This window comes from Theropithecus gelada, chromosome 11, assembly GCF_003255815.1.
Source record: "Theropithecus gelada isolate Dixy chromosome 11, Tgel_1.0, whole genome shotgun sequence".
In the NCBI taxonomy this organism is placed as follows: Eukaryota; Metazoa; Chordata; class Mammalia; order Primates; family Cercopithecidae; genus Theropithecus; species Theropithecus gelada.
In genome coordinates this window covers 71,481,551-71,504,688 of record NC_037679.1, presented here as the reverse complement: position 1 = coordinate 71,504,688, position 23,138 = coordinate 71,481,551, and the positions used below count along the sequence as shown (strand labels likewise).

Genomic DNA, 23,138 nt, shown 5'->3' with positions numbered 1-23,138 from the left:
CACTAAAAAAAAAAAAAAAAAAAAAAAAAAAGAATTAGAACATTTGAGGCTATACACTGTTCCGTTGAAATGCAGTTATATATTACCCAGATCCGCAAGCACTTGCCAACAGACCTGTCCAAGTCACCCACTTCCTACGAGTTCTGTTTTCTTTCTTCTCCCCTTTTTAAATTCCAGATCCATGTAAGAATAACATGCCAGGTCTGTTTGGAGGAGACATTCCTAATATTTTGAAAAATCTCATTCAAGCCGGGTGCGGTGGCTCATGCCTGTAATTCCAGCACTTTGGGAGGCCGAGGCAGGCGGATCTCGAGGTCAGGAGTTTGAGACCAACCTGGCCAACATAGTGAAACCCCGTCTCTACTAAAAATACAAAACTTGGCAGGGCACGGTGGCTCATGCTTGTAATTCCAGCACTTTGGGAGGCCGAGGCGGGCAGATCACAAGGTCAGGAGATCGAGACCATCCCGGCTAACATGGTGAAACCCCGTCTCTACTAAAAATACAAAACATTCGCCAGACGTCATGGCGGGCACCTGTAGTCCCAGCTACTTGAGAGGCTGAGGCAGGAGGATGGCTTGAACCCGGAAGGCGGAGCTTGTAGTGAGCCGAGATTGCGCCATGGCACTCCAGCCTGGGCAAGAGAGCGAGACTCTGTTTCAAAAAAAAAAATTAGCCGGGCATAGTGGCATGCCGGTAGTCCCAGCTACTTGGGAGGTTGAGGCAGGAGAATCGCTTGAACCTAGGAGGCGGAGGTTGTGGTGAGCCGAGATCGTGCCACTGCACTCCAGCCTGGGCTGTTAACAGAGTGAGACTCCGTCTCAAAAAAAGAGAAAAAAAAAGAAAGAAAAAAAAAATCTCATTCAAATAGCCTCAATAGCTTGAATCGTTTTTTAAATGTCTGAGACAGTGACCATAATTGAACAACCATGGAAAAAAACAGACAATGGGTCTTAAGTGTGAGTGGTATATAGAGTGATTATATAAAATAGCAGGATCATTATCTGAAAACAAGTTACACTACTGTTTGACAACAAAATTAAGGCTTACAAGTGGTTAGCAATAGTTACAAAATAATAGAAGCAACATAGTGATTAAAAGTAGGGATTCTGTCTCCACCACCTACTAGCTGTGAGGTTAAGCAATCTACTTAACCTCTCCGAAACTCGGTTTACTCATCTTTACAATGGGGATAATAGTAGCCATCTGATAGGGCTGTCGTCAGAACTAAGCAAATGTTAGCTATTAGTAGTAATATTACCCTGATCTTTCAAAGGATCTCATTAACTCACTAATTCTCCTTAGTTTCAAATCTTGTCATTTACTAGCATGTTGCTTCTGGGCCTCGGTTTCCTCATCCATAAAACGGGTACCAGTAAAGTGACCTGACTGTTAAGGTTGCAGTGAAGGATTAAATAACGAGATGCGGCTCCCTTCCTTTCCATCTCCCAAAGCGAAGATCGCAGAGGAAGGAAATACTTCTAGTGGCTGCAGATACAGTCAGTTTTTCCATTTCTGGCACGTGAGGGGTGGGAGAAAAAGAAGGCACAAAGGGGCACATAAAAGGGTCAGGGGTCCTTCGTGAAGACCCCAAACGCACGCAAGTGGCACAGTGACCCAGAACGACTAGACCACTGGGGGCCCGGCCCCGCGCAACTCCCATCTCGTGTCCCAAGGAGCCTCCCCAAGTGAGCAGGGTTATTTCGGAATCACCATGAGGCAATTCTCATGAGGCAATGGGTCAGGAATGCGGCGCTGAGCCGGGCCGCTGGCGCCCGTGGTTCCCTAGGCGGCTCTACCTGCCCCAGGCCTGACGGGCATCCCCCGGGCTGCCGCAGCCGGAACTCAGGGAGGCAGGAAATGAATGGGGACCCAAGGGGTGGGGGCGCGGTGGGGCCGGCCCCCGGGCCGAGGAGGGACAGGGGACGAGGAGGGAACTGGCCCCCAATGCCGATCCGGGGCGGGAGCCCGAAGCCCGGCCGGGGCGCCCCCTTCCGGACGGGGCTGACCGAACGCGGCGGGGGCCGGGCCGAGGCCCGGGCCGGGCCCCTCGGGGCTCCTCACCTCCGCGATGTCATGTTCCTCCCGCCCTCCGGCTCCGCGACGGACCCGCTCCTTGCTCAAGCTCCGCTAGGCTCGGTCACATCGGGCTGGCCCGAGGGAGGCCCGCTCGGGACCGGACGCGGGGCAGAGCCAGCCGGCCGCGCACAGACCCCCCTCCAGGCCTGGGGATCCCGGAGACTGTGCAGCCGCCCCCCGGCCCGGCTCGCTCCTCCTCCGCCCCCGCCCTTCGCCGCCGTCGCCCCCGTGATGTCACCGCTAGCGACGCCCGCAGCCACTTCCTGCTTCCCGTCAGCCGAGGACCGAGCCACGGCCGGGAATGGCAGCGCGGGGGTTCCGCGGAGGCGCTAAGCGCAGCGTCCAAAGCATCCTTGCTTCCTCCCGGAAATCGCGGCCGCCGGGTGTGAGCTGCGCGCTCGGCGGCTACGCCACTCCACCGACCGGGCGCGTCCGGGCCCACTGCCACATCGATTTCATTCATTTCGTTCCACAAATCGCCGCTCTACTCATTAGCTGTGGAACCTTGGGGAAATTACCTACTGTCTCCGAGCCTCAGTTTCCTCCATTAGGCTGGGCGCGGTGGCTCACGCCCGTAACCCCAACAATTTAGGAGGCTGCGGCAAGAGGGTCGCTTAAGCCTAGGAGCTAGAGGCCAACCTGGGCAAAAAAGACCTCATCTCTACAAAAAATGTAAAACCCTAACCAGGCGTGGGGCTGCGGCGGGAGGATAACTTAAGCCCGGGAAGTCGGTGCTGCAGTGAGTCGTGATCACGCCACTGCCCTCCAGCCTGGGCGACAGGGCAAGACACTGCCTAAAAAAACTAGTAATAGACCGGGCGCGGTGGCTCACGCCCGTAATCCCAGCACTTTGGGAGGCCGAGGCGGGCGGATCACGAGGTCAAGAGATCGAGACCATCCTGGCCAACATGGTCTCCACTAAAAATTCAAAAATGAGCTGGACGTGGTGGCGTTCGCCTGTAATCCCAGCTACTTGGGAGGCTGAGGCAGGAGAATCGCTTGAACCTGGGAGGCAGAGGTTGCAGTGAGCCGAGGTCGCACCACTGCACTCCAGCCTGCAATAGAGCCAAACTCCGTCTCAATAATAATAATAACAACAAATACTACTTTGGGGTGGGAGCAGTGGCACACGCCTGAAATCCCAGCACTTCCCTTTGGGAGGCTGAGGCGGGCGAATCGCTTGAGTCCAGGAGTTGGGAACCAGCCCCAGCAAAATAGTGAAATCCCATCTCTACAAAAAATACAAAAATTAGCCGGGCGTGGTGGCACGCGCCTGTAGTCCCAGCTACTGGGGAGGCTGAGGTGAGAGAATTGCTTGAGCCTGGAGGGTCGAGGCTGCTGCGAGCCGAGATCAGGCCACTGCACTCAGGCCAGGTATGGTGGCTCACACCTTCATCCCAGCACTTTGGGAGGCCGAGGCAGGAGGATTGCTTGAGCCTAGGAGTTCAAGATCAGCCGGGGCAACATGGCACGACCCTGTCTCTAAAACAAAAAACAAACAAACAAAAAAGCTGGGTGGTGGGGAAGTATTATTTTGGACACTGTGAAGCTCGAGGAAGAGGGCAAGGCCAGAAACAGAGAAGCCAGTCAAAATACGGGAATACTGTAGTATTCTGGTCTGGGAATAATGGTGACTCAGACCAGATTGAGAAGAGTAGAGTTTTTTACTTGATTGATGCCCATATGACTCATTGAAGGCTACAGATCTAGCTGGGTGTGGTGGCTCACACCTGTAATCTCAGCACTTTGGGAGGCCAAGGTGGGTGGATCATCTGAGGTCAGGAGTTCAAGACCAGCCTGGCCAACATGGTGAAACCCCATCTCAACTAAAAATACAAAGATTAGTCGGGGTTGGTGGTGCACACCTGTAGTCCCAGCTACTCCGGAGGCTGAGATGGGAGAATTGCTTGAACCAGACAGGCAGAGGTTGCAGTGAGCCCAGATCGCACCACTGCACTCCAGCCTGGGCGACAGGACAAGACTCTTTCTCAAAATAAATAAATAAAGGCTACAGATCTAGTGAATGGCAGAGCCATAAGTTTAACCCATATCTATATAGCTCCAGCATCCTCATGTTTTAATGCTTGCCCATTTCATTCATATACAAATGACTCTCATACTGTGTGCTAACTGCTTCAGCACTCATGTGCTCCTTACAGAGATCACCTTTAATATATGTCAATTTAATTCACATAATAGCCATTCAACAAGCATTTGTCCCTCTCCCTAGACCTGGCCACCTAGATGACAAGCAACATTTTAACTGATCTCAGGCCTGCAGGCCTAAACTTCCTAATCCAATCTCCACATAGTAGCCAGAGTATCTAAACTACAAAACTAGGTGGGGCACCGTAGCTCATGCCTGTAATCCCCACACTTTGAGAGGCCAAGGCAGGTGGCTCACCTGAGGTCAGGAGTTCGAGGCCAGTCTGGCCAACATGGTGAAACCTCGTCTCTACTAAAAATACAATTAATTGTGGCCAGGCACAGTGGCTCACACCTGTAATCCCAGCACTTTGGGAGGCCGAGGTAGGTGGATCACCTGAGGTCAGGAGTTTGAGACCAGCCTGGCCAACATGGTGAAACCCAATCTCTACTAAAAATACAAAATTTAGCTGGGTGCAGTGGTGGGCACCTGTAGTCCCAGCTACTTGGGAGACTGAAGCGAGAGAATTGCTTGAACCCAGGAAGTGGAGGTTGCAGTGAGCCAAGATTGCGCCACTGCACTCCAGCCTGGGCGACAGAGCGAGACTCCATCTCAAAAAAGAAAAAAAAAACTGCAAAACTAGTCACTCCCTACATTGAATTCGTCAATGGCTTCTCCTTGTTTTTAGGATGAAATCCAAAAAAAAGAAAAGGTTTATCCCCCCGGGTGTGGTGGCTCACGTCTGTAATCCCAGTGTTTTGGGACTCCTAGGTGGGAGGATTGCTTGAGCCCGAAGAATTCAAGAACAGCCTGGGCAACAGATTAAGACCCCTGTCCCTACAAAAAAAAAAAGTTTTTTGTTTTGTTTGAGGCGGACTCTCACTCTGTCACCCAGGCTGGAGTGCAGTGGCGCAATCCTGGCTCACTGCAACCTCCACCTCCCGGATTCAAGTGATTCTCCTGCTTCAGCCTCCCAAGTAGCTGGGATTACAGGCACGCACAACCATTACCAGCTAATTTTTTTTTTTTTTTGTATCTTTAGTAGAGACAGGGTTTCATCATGCTGCCCAGGCTGCTTTCCAACTCCTGACCTCAAGTGATCCACCCACCTCAGCCTCCCAAAGTGCTGAATTACAGGCGTGAGCCAGCATGCCCAGCCCAAAAAAAAGTTTAAAAAAAATTTTTCAGACACAAGGTCTTGCTATGTTGCCCAGGCTGGCCTTGAACTCCTGGCCTCAAGCAGTCCTCCCACTTTGACCTCCTAAGGCCTTGGATTTACAGGTGTGAACCAATGCACCAGAGTTTTTTTAACTCTGATCCCCAATCACTTCATCAGCCCGTCTCCCCACTACTCACTTCATTTTCTATGATCCAGCTGTGCTGAATGACTTTCAGCTCCCCTCAATATGCCATATTCTTTCCCAACTTAGAGCCTTTTAACAGTCTGCTTTCTTTCCCCAGAGGGTTCTTCCTGACTCTCCTCCACATCAACTCTATGCCTCTGATCTCAGACTAGGAGCCACTTCCTCTGGAATACAAGCCTCACCTGATTCTCTAGTCCAGGTCAGCTGGTCACCAAGACACCTATCCTTAGAACCTAACACACTACACTATAAATCTAAGAGCCTGTATCATATAAGAAGCATCCAATTAAGTTCTTTCTTTTTTTTTTTTTGAGACGGAGTCTCACTTTGTCTCCCAGGCTGGAGTGCAGTGGCGCCATCTCGGCTCACTGCAAGCTCCCCTTCCCGGGTTCAAGCCATTCTCCTGCCTCAGCCTCCCAAGTAGCTGGGACTACAGGTGCTCGCCACCACGCTTGGCTAATGTTTTGTAATTTTTTTAGTAGAGATGGGGTTTCACCACATTAGCCAGGATGGTCTTGATCTCCTGACCTCATGATCCGCCTGCCTCGGCCTCCCAAAGTGCTAGGATTACAGGTGTGAGCCACTGCACCCGGCCACTTGATCTGGCAGCCTGGGTGTCTATAAGCAAGTCATTTGACTCCTCTGTGTCTGTTTCCTTCTCTGTAAAATAGGAATCAAAATCCTACCATAGGGTAGGTTTGTGAAGTCCTTAGAACAGTGTCTGGCAAAGTCAGCACTTGATAAAAGCTGGCTATCATTTGTCTCTTTTCCAAAGTAAACTATTAGCTCTTTGAGTGCAGGAACTACTACCTCCCTAGTGTTTCCTATATTCTGCATACTCTGCAACTAGAATGAATGATCTTTCTAAAATACAAATTTAATCACGTCACTCCCCTGTTGTATGAGGGAGGTTCAAACCCTCTAGCATTAAGTTGAACTCCTTCCCTTAGTACATCAGTCCCTTCTAGATATGGCCTGTGCCAACACCCTCACATAATCTGGCAGTTTCTAAAGGCTTCTAGCTGTTTCTTGCATCCCTGCCTTCCAAAATTTAGTTCCTACTGCCCGGAATACTCTTCAAACCCTTCTCCATCTGGAAAATAGTCATGCAAGGTTCAGCTCCAACTTAAGCAGCTCCTCCAGAAAACATTCTTTCACTTTTTGAGAATAAAAGACAGACTCCCTTCCTATGCTCCTGAGGTTGCCTTTTCATGCCTCTATCAGCACCTAACACATTTCAACATCATTGTGGGTTCTGTCATCGTTGTTCTGTGTCTTCCTCTAGATTATGAGCTCCTTTTAAGACAAAGTCATTGTCTTCCTTTTTTTTTTTTTTTTTTTTTTTTAAATACAGAGAGAGTTTTGTCATGTTACCCAGATTGGTCTAAAACCCCTGGGCTCAAACAATCATCCTGCCTCCGCCTCCTAAAGTGCTAGGATTACAGGCATGAGCCACCGGCTGGTCTTCCCATCTTTATATGCCTGGAGTAGTGCCTGGCATATTAATTTATATGGCCGGGCATGGTAGCTAACAGGAGGATCTCTTGAGACCAGGAGTTTGAGACCAACCTGGGCAACATAGCAAAAAAAAAAAAAAAAAACTCCATCTGAATTTTATTTTACTTTATTTTCTTTTATTTGTTGAGACGGAGTCTTTGCTCTGTTGCCCAGGCAGGAGTGCAGTGGCACGATCTCGGCTCACTGCAAGCTCCACCTCCCGGCTTCACACCATTCTCCTGCCTCAGCCTCCCAGTAGCTGGGACTACAGGCGCCTGCCACCAAGCCTGGCTAAGTTTTGTATTTTTAGCAGAGACAGGGTTTCACCATGTTGCCAGGCTTTAAAAGATTTACTGTCTAACAAAAAACAAAAAATACAGCTGAGGCAACATTGTGAGACCCCGTGTCTACAAAAAATGTAAAAAAATTAGCCAGGTATGGTGGTGTGCACTGTACTCCCAGCTACTCAGGGGGCTGAGGTGGGAGGATTGCTTGAACCCAGGAGGTCAAGGCTGCAGTGAGCCATGATCTCACCTTGCATTCCATCCTGGGCGACAGAGTGAGACTCCGTCTCAAAAAAAAAAAAAAGAAAAAAAAAAAATTAAACTGGGTGAGGTGGCTCAGGCCTGTAATCCCAGCACTTTAGGAGGCCAAGGTGGACAGATCACCTGAGGTTAGGAGTTTGAAACCCGCCTGGCCAACATGGTGAAATCCCGTCTCTAATAAAAATGCAAAAAAATTGCCAGGCTCACGCCTGTAATCCCAGCACTTTGGGAGGCCGAGGCAGGCGGATCACAAGGTCAGGAGATCAAGACCATCCTGGCTAACACGGTGAAACCCGGGCTCTACTAAAAACACAAAAAATTAGCCGGGCATGGTGGTGGGCGCCTGTAGTCCCAACTACTCGGGAGGCTGAGACAGGAGAATGGCTTGAACCCAGGAGGCAGAAGTTGCGGTGAGCCAAGATCACGCCACTGCACTCCAGCCTGGGCAACAGAACAAGACTCTATCTCAGAAAAAAAAAAAAAAAAAGGTTAAGTGTCTGCAAAAATGTCTGCTTTGTGATTAAAGTGCTGCACAAATTTCAGAGAATTTTATACATGCAAAACTAAGCTTAATAAAAATATTTACTTTAGAACTAACATGTTATTTTGTCCAACTAATGAATTGTAAATTTTGCAATACTGCAACAAAACACAAGAGGGGGTTCATCTACGTTTTTATTTTATTGACAGGTCATTCAACAACTATTTTGGGGTGTTTACTAGGTGAAATTCTCTGAGATTGCCAGAAATTTTGAGGGGCGCATGTAAGCAGCTGTGCATTTCATTCATTCATTGTAGTATATTTACTGCAGTTGAAGTTTCTAAGAGGTGCTTTGCTGAGGAACCTAAACAAATAAAGCTGCTGACATTCCCATTCTCAAAAAAAAAGGGCAGTGTTCATCTGATCATTGTATTTGTACCTTCAGTCAATCAGAATCAGAAAAAGGCTAAATGATTCCCAGAGACACAGCCATGAAGCAGGTGGTTTCGATCTGAAAAAAATCAAGGTGAAAAGCTCTAGCAACCAGAAAAAAACAAATGGAGGAAAATGGAAAACGCAAGATAGAAGGTATTACAAATGTGTACATGTTGGCTCAAGGGCTTTGAAGCAGTAAAGAACTATCACATATACTGTGTTATTTTGCAAAAGATAACAAGTATTCTTATTTTTAATTCTAACATGAGCAAAACTCTCATGCATCTTCATTAATCATCTCTTTAATCTTGCAGCCTAATGGTCAAGAGTGCAATCTTTGGAATCAGATCTATGCTGTGAGCAAGTTACTTAATGTCCTGGACTTACCTCAGTTTCCTCATAATAGTATCGTTCACAGGTTGTTGGGAGAATTAAATGAGATAAAGCAAGGCACATTGCATGCAATATTGCTTATTATATCCGGCACATAAACTTTAGCAGAATACTTAACAACAACTAGGATGTTGATGATCAGATGATAGTGGTGATGATGGTGACAACAACAAGACCTAACAGTTGGCCAGGCATGGTGGCTCACGCCTGTAATCCTAGCACTTTGGGAGGCTGAGGTGGGTGGATCACTTGAGGTCAGGAGTTCAAAACTAGCTTGGCCATCATGGTGAAACCCTGTCTCTACTAAAAATACAAAAAATTAGCTGGGCATGGTGGTGTGCGCCTGTTCTCCCTGCTACTCGGGAGGCTGAGGCAGGAGAATCACTTGAACCCGGGAGACAGAAGTTGCCTTGAGCCAAGATCACGCCACGGCACTCCAGCCTGGATGACAGAGCGAGACTCCATCTCAAAAGAAAAAAAAAAAAAGAGCTAACACTTATGTAGCATTTACCATCCATCAAATATGCTTCTCAGTACTGTTGTGTATATTATTTAATGTTCCCAACAACCTTATGAAGTAAGTTACTATTGTTATCCTCACTTTATATTTTTTTACTTTTTCTGAGACAGAGTCTCATTCTGTAGGCCAGACAGGAATGAGAAAGGCCATGTACAAGAGGAAGTACTCAGCTGCTAAATCCAAGGTAAGGGAGAGGGGACCACTGACTTTATCTCAAGTGACAAGATTAGGGCTCACTGCACTGCAGCCCAGACCTCCAGGACTCAAGTGATCCTCCCACCTTAGCCTCCCAAGTAGCTGGGACTACAGGCACTAACCACCACACTCAGCTAATTTTGTTGTTGTTGTTGTTATTGTTTTGAGACTGAGTCTGGATATTGTTTTGAGACTGAGTCTGTTATTGTTTTGAGACTGAGTCTTTGAGGCTGGAGTGCGGTGGCACGCAGTGGCAGGATCTCAGCTCACTGCAACCTCCGCCTCCTGGGTTTAAGCGATTCTCCCGCCTCAGCCTCCCGAGTAGCTGGGATTACAGGCGCCCACCACCACGACCGGCTAATTTTTGTATTTTTAGTAGAGATGGAGTTTCACCATGTTGGCCAGGCTGGTCTCAAACCCCTGACCTCAAGCGATCTACCCGCCTCGGCCTCCCAAAGTGCTGGGATTAGGGGCGTGAGCCACTGCGCCCCGCCATTCCCCCCCGCCTTTTTTGAGACGGAATCTTGCTCTGTTGCCCAGAGCAGTGTTGCGATCTCGGCTTACTACAACCTCCACCTTCAGATTCAAGTGATTCTCCTGCCTCTGCGCCTGGAGTAGCTGACATTACAGGCACTCACCACCACGCCCGGCTAACTTTTGTATTTTTAGTAGAGACGGGATTTCGCCATATTGGCCAGGCTGGTCTCGAACTGCCAACCTCACGTGATCCGCCTGCCTAGGCCTCCCAAAGCGCTGGGATTACAGCCGTGAGCCACCCCACCCGGCCTAGGATTTACTAGTTTTTTCTCATTAGCGAAATACTACATTCCCCATGATGCCCCAGATCCGGAAGGAAGTGAGGCTCGCACTTCCCATGATTGCTATAGACCGGAAGCCGAGACCTTAGTTCTCTTTCCCATCTTGCAAGGTAAGAATGGCGGGGTTCTCTGCAAGACTCGAGTTCAGGACTTCAATCCTTCGCCATCCGAACCTGGAGGGCATCCAGTCCACACCTGCAGGGGTCGGACATGCCCAAGGCTAACTGAGAGGCCTTCCAGACGCTTCCTTTTTGCCGTTTGGGTTTGCGGCGGGGCACGAAGAGGGTGAGGTAGAATGCCGTAGTGGCTTCCTCCGCCTGTTGGCCACTCTCTTGGACTAGGGGAACGAGGCCCTTTCGGGGACCCGTAGCGTACTGGTGGGTGTTAGAGGCGACGGCGCGTGCATTGAGTTCGTGGTCCTGGGTTCCAGAGGATGACAGTGAGCCTGTCGCAGCCACGTTGGGGTTCCGCACTGAAGCCAAAACGTTTCGCGTCTCTCAGCGTCTGCGACCGGAAGTCGCCTCTTGGTCTTTGCGATCTTTTTCTGTTTGAGCTCAGTTTGGACTGATTCTGTTTGTGTTCGCAATTCCTAAATCGAGTTTCTTGAAAAAAGACACTGGTTTTAAGGGTTAAAAAAAAAAAAAAAAAAAAGACGAAAGGTACTAAAAGGAATTTCAAGTTCTGGTCCTGGTGCTTCCAATCTGTGGGCACATTTTGCATCTAAGTTTTCTAATTCGCAAAACAGTGATAAAAAAATAATGGTTGTACGGACTTCTGACTGCTCAGTATTTGGCAAAAACCTAATAGGTGTGAGATAGTTTCAAATCTTAAAGAGAATATAGTGTGTTGGGGAGACAACCCCCAAATGAGACATAGTGAGGGTTGGAGTAGAATGGGTAGAGTTGAAGGCCTGTATCTTACCGGGGAAGGGATTGTAGTCTGGGGAGCTCAGCCCATTCATGTACAGGTTCGTCATTGTCTTGTTAAGAGATGAAATGCCTTACTAGCTGGGCAAGGTGGCGGGCGCCTGTAGTCCCAGCTACAGGGGAGGCTGAGGCAGAAGAGTGGCGTAAACCTGGGAGGCGGAGCTGGCAGTGAGCTGAGATCCGGCCACTGCACTCCAGCCCGGGCGACAGAGCAAGACTTCGTCTCAAAAAAAAAAAAAAAGAGATGAAATGCCTTTTTTGTCTACAAAAAATATTTGTAGATGGCGGGTGAAAAAGTTGAGAAGCCAGATGCTAAAGAGAAGAAACCCAAAGCCAAGAAGGCTGATGCTGGTGGCAAGGTGAAAAAGGGTAACCTTAAGGCTAAGAAGCCCAAGAAGGGGAAGCCCCATTGCAGCCGCAACCCTGTCCTTGTCAGAGGAATTGGCAGGTATTCCCGATCTGCCATGTATTCCAGAAAGGCCATGTACAAGAGGAAGTACTCAGCCGCTAAATCCAAGGTAAGGGAAGAGGGAACCACTGACCATTATGTCTTACCCTTTATTGGCATTCTCTTATTGTTGATGCATTTGTGTCCTTGCAGGTTGAAAAGAAAAAGAAGGAGAAGGTTCTTGCAACTCTTACAAAACCAGTTGGTGGTGACAAGAACGGCGGTACCCGGGTGGTTAAACTTCGCAAAATGGTAAGATATGGGGACACTGTAAATTGGATTTTCGGTTTATGCTTGAATGCTGAAGGTGTTTTTGAATACTTTGATACTGTAAGTTTCTGCATACCAGAGAATTTCTGGTAGAAAATAAAGGGCTCTGGGTTTGCAATTTGACTTCAACATTTACTGTTAATCTTAAATAATTTAAGTTAGTCTTCTGTGCTTTGTTCCTTTGCATATAAAATGGGAATGAGGCTGGGCATGGTGGCTCATGCCTGTAATCCCAGTACTTTGGGAGGCTGAGGTGAGCAGATCACCTGAGGTCAGGAGTTCAAGACCAGCTTGGCCAACATGGTGAAACCACATGTCTACTAAAAATACACAAATTAGCCGGTTGCGTGCCTGTAGTCCCAGCTACTCTGGAGGCTGAGGCAGGAGAATCGCTTGAACCTGGGAGGCAGAGGTTGCACTACTGCACTCCAACCTGGGCAACAGAGGGAGACTCCATCTCAAAAAAAAAGATGGGAATGAGGGTTTACCTCAAAGAGTTATTATGGAGATTAAATGAAATAATACAGAGCCTGTTGTATAGAACATTTCCCACTAGAGCAGTGTTTGTTGGCCCCCTTTACCACACACAAGACCCAGTGTAGTCTCAGGATTTGCTCTGTGATTTTCGTTATGAGAACGTTCCCAAGTAAGTTACACCGTACAGTTTCACAGTTGAAGATTACTGCATGAGAGGGAAGTTGACAGTTGTCTTGTGAACTCGTTTTCCTATTAGGCGATCATGTTTGTGGTGAAAGTGAGACTGCACTAATGATACGGTATAGTTAGAAATAGGTTATTGTGAGTTATTTGTAGTTATGTCTTTTTTTTTTTTTTTTTTTTTTTTTTTTTTTTTTTTTTTTTTTTTTGAGACAGAGTCTCGCTCTGTCACCCAGGCTGGAGTGCAGTGGCCGGATCTCAGCTCACTGCAAGCTCCGCCTCCCGGGTTCACGCCATTCTCCTGCCTCAGCCTCCCGAGTAGCTGGGACTACAGGCGCCCGCCACCTCGCCCGGCTAGTTTTTTGTATTTCTTAATAGAGACGGGGTTTCACCGAGTTAGCCAGGATGGTCTCGATCTCCTGACCTCGTGATCCGCCCATCTCGGCCTCCCAAAGTGCTGGGATTACAGGCTTGAGCCACCGCGCCCGGCCTGTAGTTATGTCTTTAATGGCCCTTGCATGGTGTCTAACTTTTGCAACAAATGATCTGCCAGTTCTACTGTCTGGTTTTATGCAATTTGTTTTCCTTTGTGCATGAAGTGGGAGTAAGACTTGTTGCTGTGAGGATCAGATGAAGTGGCTAGGATATTAACACACTTCACTTGAAATGGAAAACAAGCCGTGTATCCCTAATCTGCAAAATGTGGCATGTCACACGTGTAATCTCTGGGGTTTAGTTTTTGCTCAAGATTACAAAGGTGACTTGCTTGATGCTTTATTTGCTTGAACACACAGCTCATTCATTAAATGGTTTCTATCCTGTTTTGCACACAGGATGCAGAACCATAATTGACCTTTTCCAAGTTTAAAATCTACTTAGCAGAAATGAAAATGGAATCGTGTAAATGTTATACTTCAAAATAAATAAAAAGACTATAGCAAAAGTTTGGCTGATGTAGCTCACTTCTACCAATCTGAATGGCTTATTTAAATAAGTTGGATCTATGGACTCTCCCCAGCCTAGATATTATCCTACTGAAGATGTGCCTCGAAAGCTGTTGAGCCACGGCAAAAAACCCTTCAGTCAGCACGTGAGAAAACTGCGAGCCAGCATTACCCCCGGGACCATTCTGATCATCCTCACTGGACGCCACAGGGGCAAGGTGAGAGTTTCTGTGCTTGAGGAGCTTCACTGCAGCTGCCTGGGGTTCCTGGTGGCAATGCGTTTGCATGCTAGGTGTAGTTTTCCTTTATTTTCCTGTGTTTGGGGCAAGGGGAAATGATCTGCAAGATACAACTTATTTGTGGCAAATAACAAGTTTAATCCATGGTGATTTATTAGCCATTTCCTGCTGTTGATTATGTTACACATGTTCATTTGCTCAAAAATGTATTTATGCCCGGAGTACTACCTTAGTAGCTTGCTGTGGTTGCTTCCAGAACTGCTGAGCTATATACATATACATGTAGAAATTTCCTTTACCCAAATTTAGATGCTTGTGATTTTATGAATTTAGAAGTCAGTTTTTAATTGCAGAAAACTAATTATTTTCTTTTTTAACTTACAGAGGGTGGTTTTCCTGAAGCAGCTGGCTAGTGGCTTGTTACTTGTGACTGGTAAGAAAATCCTTGGATTGTGATGTTCTGTGAAACTTCCATTTTTAAATGCTTGCAGTATACACATTTGTTTGCTACTGCCTACATGGTAGACACTTTTTAATGCCACAAGTGTCTGAGGCCCATTTCATTGCCTTGTGTGCATGTGGGTTAGACAGGTGGTCTTTCTTGTGTAGCAGCATAACAAGTAATGGTCACCTAAATTGCCGGATGATGATTGTTCCCCCTTTTCCTTGCTAAATTACTTTTTCCCCCGATAGGACCTCTGGTCCTCAATCGAGTTCCTCTACGAAGAACACACCAGAAATTTGTCATTGCCACCTCAACCAAAATCGATATCAGCAATGTCAAAATCCCAAAACATCTTACTGATGCTTACTTCAAGAAGAAGAAGCTGCGGAAGCCCAGACACCAGGAAGGTGAGATCTTCGACACAGAAAAAGAGGTAAGTTTCTACTTGTCTCTCCTGTGTTAGCACTGGCCCTTCTTGTGAAAAGAAACAGGCCTCAGCATTGTTGCACAAAAAGAAGAAAAATGAAAGGTTAAATAATGAGGAATACCAGGAGATACTTAGTATTCCAGGTTCTTCTAAATTGAGTAGTTCTTTTAGCAGTCTGGGAGCTCAACTTAGAATTCTGAAGTTTGGTGGAATTGTGTGGGAATTAACTGCTATTGGGAATGTGCCCTTACTTATCCTTGGTGTGTACTACAATATACAAAAGCTTAAGAGCTGTTTTTATTACATAAAAAATGGGTTGTATTTCACAGCATTCCAAGGAAAGGATTGTCAAAATTGTCTTTAATGTTTTCTAAGTATTCTTGGAGATTAGTACTTGTGAGACAGGACTCCTTAGTTGACCTCTACAAGTAATTTGATATGTGCCTGTTTTAAAATGTTTAACTTTCTCTTTATTTAGAAATACGAGATTACAGAGCAGCGCAAGATTGATCAGAAAGCTGTGGACTCACAAATTCTACCAAAAATCAAAGCTGTTCCTCAGCTCCAGGGCTACCTGCGATCTGTGTTTGCCCTGACGAATGGAATTTATCCTCACAAATTGGTGTTCTAAATGTCTTAAGAACCTCATTAAATAGCTAAGTACGTTTTGTTTGTGTCTCTTGTAAATTTTTGGTTTTTTAAAAAAATTCTTACTGCCTAAAGGTGTAGTTTGACCATGCCAGGTCACCTGGGGATTTCCTTTGTAGAGAATGGGATTGGAAGGGAGTGGCGTCTACAGGAGAGCTTGCTTGTTGGCTTTGCATTGGTGTTCTTGGCTTCAGATTCATTCTTGGTGCCTGGCTAATAACTTTGTCATCCACCTTCTACCAAGGTAAGGTGGTGGCATTTTCCCACTCGGCCTTGAAGAAGTCAGTGCTAAACTACATGGATGAGAGAAGAGAATAACTGCTGACTACTCAGACAACAAACTCCCATTTCTCCCTCGTGTGCTCAATTCACAACTCCTCCCCAATAATTATGAGGCTGTGTTCTGTTTCCCAGGCCAGTGCAGTGGAAGTTCATGGGCACATTTATCACGTATTACGGCCCCAATTCCTATTGCCTGGGCTAGTTCAACTCTTGGTCTTTAGCTTATTCTCCTGCCTAGACCTCTCAAGGTATTGGGATTATAGGCATAAGCCACCGCACCCTGCCAGGTTTGTGCATTTTAATTTTGGCAGTTTCTCCCACTCTCCCAAGTGTTAGACCAGTTTATTTGTTCTGATAATGTACAAGAGTACCCGTCTTCTCATAGGTTTGTTATCAAACTTGGATTTCTGCCGATGGGAAAGTGAAAAATGGGCTGGGTGTGCTGACTTCCACCTGTAACCCCCACATTTTGGGAGGTGGGACCAGGAGGATCGCTTGAGCCTAGGAGGTCCAGGCTGTGGTGACCTGTGGTTTCACCACTGCACGGCATCCTGGGCAACAGTGACACTGTCCAGAAAAAGTGAAAAAAGGCCAGGTGCCATGGCTCAACCTGTAGTCTCAGCACTTTGGGAAGCTGAAGGGGGCTGATCAACTGAGGTCAGGATTTTGAGACCAGCCTGGCCAACATGGTGAAACCCCGTCTCTACTAAAAATACAAAAAAAAAAAAAATTTAGCTGGACGTGGTGGCAGGTGTCTGTAATCCCAGCTACTTGGGAGGCAGAGGTTGCGGTAAGCTGACATCACACCACTGCACTCCAGCCTGGGTGACAGAGCAAGACTGTCTCAAAAAAAAGCTGTTGGCCGGGCGCGGTGGCTCAAGCCTGTAATCCCAGCACTTTGGGAGGCCGAGATGGGCGGATCACGAGGTCAGGAGATCGAGACCACCCTGGCTAACACGGTGAAACCCCGTCTCTACTAAAAAATACAAAAAACTAGCCGGGCGAGGTGGCGGGCGCCTGTAGTCCCAGCTACTCGGGAGGCTGAGACAGGAGAATGGCGGGAACCCGGGAGGCGGAGCTTGCAGTGAGCTGAGATCCGGCCACAGCACTCCAGCCTGGGCAACAGAGTGAGACTCCATCTCAAAAAAAAAAAAAAAAAGCTGTTAATGTTACTAGAATATTTTAAAATGACATGTTATGTTTATATAAACATTTTTATTAAAAACTTGGGCCAGGCACAGTGGCTCACTCCTGTAATGTATGCACTCCAGCCTGGGCAACAAGAGCAAAACTCCATCTCAGCCGGGCGCGGTGGCTCAAGCCTGTAATCCCAGCACTTTGGGAGGCCGAGACGGGTGGATCACGAGGTCAGGAGATCGAGACCATCCTGGCTAACACGGTGAAACCCCGTCTCTACTAAAAATACAAAAAACTAGCCGGGCGAGGTGGCGGGTGCCTGTAGTCCCAGCTACTCGGGAGGCTGAGGCAGGAGAATGGCGTAAACTCGGGAGGCGGAGCTTGCAGTGAGCTGAGATCCGGCCACTGCACTCCAGCCCGGGCTACAGAGCAAAACTCCGTCTCAAAAAAAAAAAAAAAAAAAAAAAAAAACTCCATCTCAAAAACACAAAAAAGCCCAGCCTGGTGGCATGTACCTGTGGTTCTGGCTACTTGGGAGGCTGAGGTGGGAGAATGGCTTGAGCCTGGGAGTTTGAGTCTTCAGTGAGCTATGATCGCACCACTGCAGTCCAGCCTGGGCAACAGAGCAAGACCCTGTCTAAAAATAAAAAATTCTCCAAAGCAAAAAAGTATGAGGACAATGGTTTTACATTTCTGCAAATGTCTTTCATGTCTGGCTTCATAGGAGGCAGATTTTCATATCTGCTTTTTCGTTCAATCTATTGCAGTATCACATTATATATTACACCTTGGGAAAACTCCATTCTACACTGGAGTTGAAAGGACAGTAGTATGACAAATCGTTTTAACTTCACAGGTCCCTTTTCGAGGATCTCAGGAACACCTAAGAATCCCTAGATCCTACTTTGAGAATCATTGCATTAGCCTCTGCATTGTTTCAGAGGTTTGGAATCAGATTCCACCCCTTTTGTTTTGACCAATAGAATGTGGCATAAGTGATGTGGATCATCCAGGCCTAGGCCTTGTGCAGCTGCCTTTCTTTCCCTCCTGGGACACTGCTGCAGCCATGCATAGAAGCCAGGGCTAGCCTCCCTGAGGGTAGATGAGACCATATGGAGAGAAAGCCAGCCAAGAGCCGGCTTCAACCACCAGCTATGCAAGTGAGGCCAGCCAGCCACAGTCAAACCTCCAGATGCCTGCAGTCACATGAATGACCCCAGGCAGGACCAGCAGAACTACCCAGCAGAGCCTAACCCAAAATGCTGACCCACAGAATTATAAGCACATAAAATAGTAGTTTTAAGCCAGTGTTTTTTGCTTTTTTTTTTTTTGAGACTTTTTTTTTTTTTTTTGAGACTTTTTTGAGTCTTGCTCTGTTGCCCAGGCTGGAGTGCAGTGGCCGGATCTCAGCTCACTGCAAGCTCCGCCTCCCGGGTTCAGGCCATTCTCCTGCCTCAGCCTCCCGAGTAGCTGGGACTACAGGCGCCCGCCGCCTCACTCGGCTAGTTTTTTGTATTTTTTAGTAGAGACGGGGTTTCACCGTGTTAGCCAGGATGGTCTTGAACTCCTGACCTTGTGATCCGCCCGTCTCGGCCTCCCAAAGTGCTGGGATTACAGGCTTGAGCCACCGTGCCCGGCTGTTTTGTTTTTTTTGAGACGGAGTGTTGCTCTGTTGCCCAGGCAGTGGTGCCATCTCAGCTCACTGCAACCTCAACCTCTGCCTCCCAGATTCAAGTGATTCTTTTTTTTTTTTTTTTGAGACGGAGTCTCGCTCTGTCGCCCAGGCTGGAGTGCAGTGGCCGGATCTCAGCTCACTGCAAGCTCTGCCTCCCGGGTTCACGCCATTCTCCGGCCTCAGCCTCCCGAGTAGCTGGGACTACAGGTGCCCGCCACCTCGCCCGGCTAGTTTTTTGTATTTCTTAATAGAGACGGGGTTTCACCGTGTTAGCCAGGATGGTCTCGATCTCCTGACCTCGTGATCCGCCCGTCTCGGCCTCCCAAAGTGCTGGGATTACAGGCTTGAGCCACCGCGCCCGGCCCTCAAGTGATTCTTATGCCTCAGCCTCCTGCATAGTTGGGACTACAGGCACCTGTCACTGTGCCCAGCTAATTTTTTTTTTTTTTTTTAAAGTAGAGACAGGGTTTCACCAAGCTGGCCAGGCTGGTCTGGAACGCCTGACCTCAAGTGTTCCTCCTGCCTCGGCCTCCCAAAGTGCTGGGATTACAGGCGTGAGCCACCATGCCTGGCAAGTATCTTTATTTTCTTTTGCTTATCCAGATGAGCTAACTTTCTAAAAGTTAGCACATGTACTGCTTTTATAACAAAAGACTATTGTTATTTTAAAAAGCAAATTGCAGAAAATTATGTAAAATACCACTTTTTAAAAAGTATATGTGGGAGGGTATATTCGTGGCAACTTGAATCTATGCTCCCAGGGAGAATAAAGAAAAGAAGAAAATATATAAGCTTAGTTTTACAACTATGTAAATGTGTGCATAAATACAAAAGTTAAAAAGGAATACGATTTACACATGAATTGAAAGCATGTCTACACAAAACCTGTACATAATTGTTTATAGCAGCTTTATTCATAATTACCAAAACCTGGGAGCAATTAAGATGTCCTTCAACGAGTGAATGGATAACTTTGTGGTACATCCATACAATGGGACATAATTTAGTGATAAAAAGAAATGAGCTATCAAGCAACAACATACATGGAGGAACTTTAAATACATATTGCTAAGGGAAAGAAGCCCATCTGAAAAGGGCTTCTTTCATATACTGTGTCATATTATATACTCTGATTCCAGCTATATGACATTGTGGAAAAGGCAAGACTAAGGAGACAGCAAAGAGATCAAAGGTTGCATGTAGTGGTGGGTGGAGAGGGAGAGATGGATGAGTGGACCACAGGGGATTTCTAGGACCAGGAACCTATTCTGTGTGGTGCTAGAACGGTGGATATTTGTCATTATCCATTTGTCAAAACCCATAGAATGTACAACACAAAGAGTGAACCCTGACCAGGTGTAGTGGCTGATGACAAAAACGACAACAAAAAAAAGTGAACCTGAATGTAAACTATAGACTTTGGTTAATAATATGTCAATATTGGCTCATCACTTATAACATATATACCATACTCATGCAAGATTTTATTTTATTTTATTTTATCTTATCTTATTTTATTTTATTTTATTTTTTGAGACAGTCTCACTCTGTCGCGCAGGCTGGAGTGCAGTGGTGCGATCTCTGCTTACTGCAAGCTCCGCCTCCCGGGTTCATGCCATTCTCCTGCCTCAGCCTCCCGAGTAGCTGGGACTGCAGGCGCCCGCCACCACGCCTGGCTAATATTTTGTATTTTTAGTAGAGACGGGGTTTCACTGTGTTAGCCAGGATAGTCTCAATCTCTTGACCTCATGATCCACCCGCCTTGGCCTCTCAAAGTACTACAATTACAGGCGTGAGCCACTGCGTCCGGCCCGCAATGTATTAACAATAGGGGAAAATGGGGGATTATGAAAGAGGTATATAGGAAGTCTACTTTTCACTCGATTTTTCTATAAACGTGAAACTGCTCAAAATTTAAAGCCTATTTTTTAAGTGTATGTAGAGACTTATATGTGCACTAATTTCCAGAAGAACACACACACAAAAAAACTTCTACAGAAATTACATATGGAAAATTGAACTGAGAATTAGAAACTTTTTTTTTTTTTTTAAGAGAAGAGGCCTCACTGTGTTGCCAGGCTGGAGTGCAGGGGCTATTCATAGGGACAATCATTGTGCACTAAAGGCTCAAACTCCTGGGCTTAAGCAATCTGCCTGCATCAAGCTCTCCCGTAGCTGGGACTGTAAGTGCGTACCACCACACTCAGCAATAAGAACTTTTACTTTTAGGCTATACCCTTATATACTGTTTGAATTTTTTTTTTTTTTTTTTTTGAGGCAGGGTCTTGCTCTATTGCCCAGGTTGGAGTGCAGTGATGATATCACAGCTCACTGCAGCTTCAACTTCCTAAACTCAAGCAGTCCTCCTGCCTCAGCCTCCCATGTAGCTAAGACTATAGGCACAAACCACCATAGCTGGCTAATTGTTTCTACTTTTTACAGTAGACAGAGTCTCACTAGGTTGCCTAGGCTGGTCTTGAACTCCTGAGCTCAAGCGATCCTCTTGCCTGAGCCTCCCAAAGTGCAGGGATTACAGGTGTGAGCCACTGCGCCCAGCCTACTTTAATACTTTTTTTTTTTTTTTTTTCCAAACAGTTTTGCTGTTGTTGCTAGCCTGGAGTGCAATGGCACGATCTCAGCTCATTGCCACATCTGCCTCCTGGGTTCAAGCGATTCTCCTGCCTCAGCCTCCCAAGTAACTGGGATTACAGGCGCCCGCCACCATGCTGGGCTAATTTTTTTGGAGGAGTTTTTTTTTGTATTTTTAGTAGAGACGGGGTTTCACCATGTTGGCCAGGCTGGTCTCGAACTCCTGACCTCAAGTGATCCACCCGCCTTGGCCTCCCAAAGTGCTAGGATTATAGGCATGAGCCACCACACCTGACTGTTTTTTTTGTTTGTTTGTTTGTTTTTTTGAGACAGAGTCTCGCTCTGTAGCCCAGGCTGGAGTGCAGTGGCCGGATCTCAGCTCACTGCAAGCTCCGCCTCCCAGGTTTACGCCATTCTCCTGCCTCAGCCTCCGGAGTAGCTGGGACTACAGGCGCCCGCCACCTCAACCGGCTAGTTTTTTGTATTTTTTAGTAGAGACGGGGTTTCACCGGATTAGCCAGGATGGTCTCGATCTCCTGACCTTGTGATCCGCCCGTCTCGGCCTCCCAAAGTGCTGGGATTACAGGCTTGAGCCACTGTGCCCGGCCTTTTTTGAGACGGAGCCTCAACCTGTCACCCAGACTGGAGTGCAGTGGTACGATCTCACGTCACTGAAACCTCTGCCGCCCGGGTTCAAGTGATTCTCCTGCCTCAGCCTCCTGAGTAGGTGGGATTACAGGCACCTGCCACCGCGTCTGGCTAATTGTTGTATTTTTAGTAGAGATGGGATTTCACCATCTTGGTAAGGCTGGTCTTGAACTCCTGACCTCATGATCCACCCACCTCGGCCTCCCAAAGTGCTGGAATTACAGGTGTGAGCTACCGGGCCTGGTCTTTTTTTTTTTTTTTTGAGATGGAGTCTCACTCTGTTGCCCAGGCCGAAGTGCAGTGCCCAGCCTGTTATGGTGTCTTAAAGGATCAAATAATACTAGCTAATATTGACTGGGTACAGTGGCTCATGCCTGTAATCCCAGACCTTTGGGAGGCAAAGACAGGAAGATTACTTGAACCCAGGAGTTCAAGACCAGCCCAGGAAACATGGTGAGATCCTGTCTATACAAAAAAAAAAAAAGAAGAAATTAGCTGGGCGCCTGTGGTCCCAGCTACTCAGGAGGCTGAGGTTGGAGAACCGCTTGAGCCCAGGAGGCAGAGGTTGCAGTGAGGCATGATCATGCCACTGCACTCCAGCCTGGGCAACAGAGCAAGACTCAGTCTCAAAAAAAAGAAAAAGATGAAGAGTAGTAGCAACTATGAGTTTCAGTCTGTTAAATTCAAGACGTGCCAGAAATAGTGAATTTTTCAGTTTTTATTTATTTTTTAGTTTTTCAGACAGGATCTCGGCTCTGTTGCCCAGGCTGGAGTGCAGTGGCATCATCACTGCTGCTCGCTGCATCCTTGACTGCCCTGGCTCATGTGATCCTTCAGCTTTAGCCTCCTGAGTAGCTGGGACTACAGGTGCTTGCCACCATGCCCAGCTTGTTTTTGTTGTTGTTGTTTCTTTGTCTTTCTGGGTTTTTGTTTGTTTATTTTTGTAAAGGCAGGATCTCACCATGTTGCCCAGGCTGGTCTCAAACTTCTGGACTCAAGCATTCCTCCCATCTCGGCTTCCCAAAGTGCTGGAATTACAGGCATGAACCACTGCACCTGCCCTGGTTTTTAGAAGTCAACTTGCTTCTGACTTTTAAAATCCTGTAGATTAAACTTCAGGTATTCTTAATTTATTTTTATCTTTTGGAGACAGAGTCTCACTCTGTTACCCAGGCTGGAGTGAAGTGGTACCATCTCAGCTCACAGCAACCTCCCCCTCCCAGGTTCAAATGATTCTTTTGCCTTAGCCTCCCAAGTAGCTGGGATCACAGGTGCCAGCCACCAAGTCTGGCTTATATATATATATATATATATATATATATATATATAT

At 47.0% G+C, this 23,138-nt stretch overlaps 2 protein-coding genes across 5 annotated transcripts in view; one reads left to right on the top strand and one right to left on the bottom strand.

The window, feature by feature from the left end:
* The window catches only part of PTPN11 (protein tyrosine phosphatase, non-receptor type 11), a 98,800-nt gene extending 96,513 nt beyond the window's left edge, over positions 1-2,287 (bottom strand). Inside the window, exon 1 of one of the 2 annotated variants that reach the window (XM_025403590.1) lies at positions 2,065-2,287. In XM_025403590.1, the coding sequence (XP_025259375.1) occupies positions 2,065-2,078 (14 nt within the window). In that variant the 5' untranslated portion in view covers positions 2,079-2,287. The remainder of the gene's footprint in view (positions 1-2,064) is intronic. The other variant, XM_025403592.1, reaches the window with a different exon arrangement.
* A 59-nt stretch (positions 2,288-2,346) lies between these two features.
* Positions 2,347-15,493, top strand: RPL6 (ribosomal protein L6). Of its 3 annotated transcripts, XM_025403593.1 has the most exons (9): positions 2,347-2,462; positions 8,558-8,700; positions 9,567-9,644; positions 11,681-11,917; positions 12,001-12,099; positions 13,793-13,936; positions 14,342-14,390; positions 14,651-14,835; positions 15,308-15,493. In XM_025403593.1, exons 3-9 carry the CDS (start codon positions 9,597-9,599, stop codon positions 15,458-15,460), a joined length of 915 nt encoding a protein of 304 aa, XP_025259378.1. In that variant the 5' UTR covers positions 2,347-2,462; positions 8,558-8,700; positions 9,567-9,596; the 3' UTR covers positions 15,461-15,493. The 3 variants fall into 3 exon arrangements, with proteins under 3 accessions (XP_025259378.1, XP_025259380.1, XP_025259379.1); XM_025403594.1 differs by lacking the exons at positions 2,347-2,462; positions 8,558-8,700; positions 9,567-9,644 and adding an exon at positions 10,530-10,583; XM_025403595.1 differs by lacking the exons at positions 2,347-2,462; positions 8,558-8,700; positions 11,681-11,917 and having other exon boundaries at positions 9,639-9,644.
* The last annotated feature ends 7,645 nt before the right edge of the window (positions 15,494-23,138 follow it).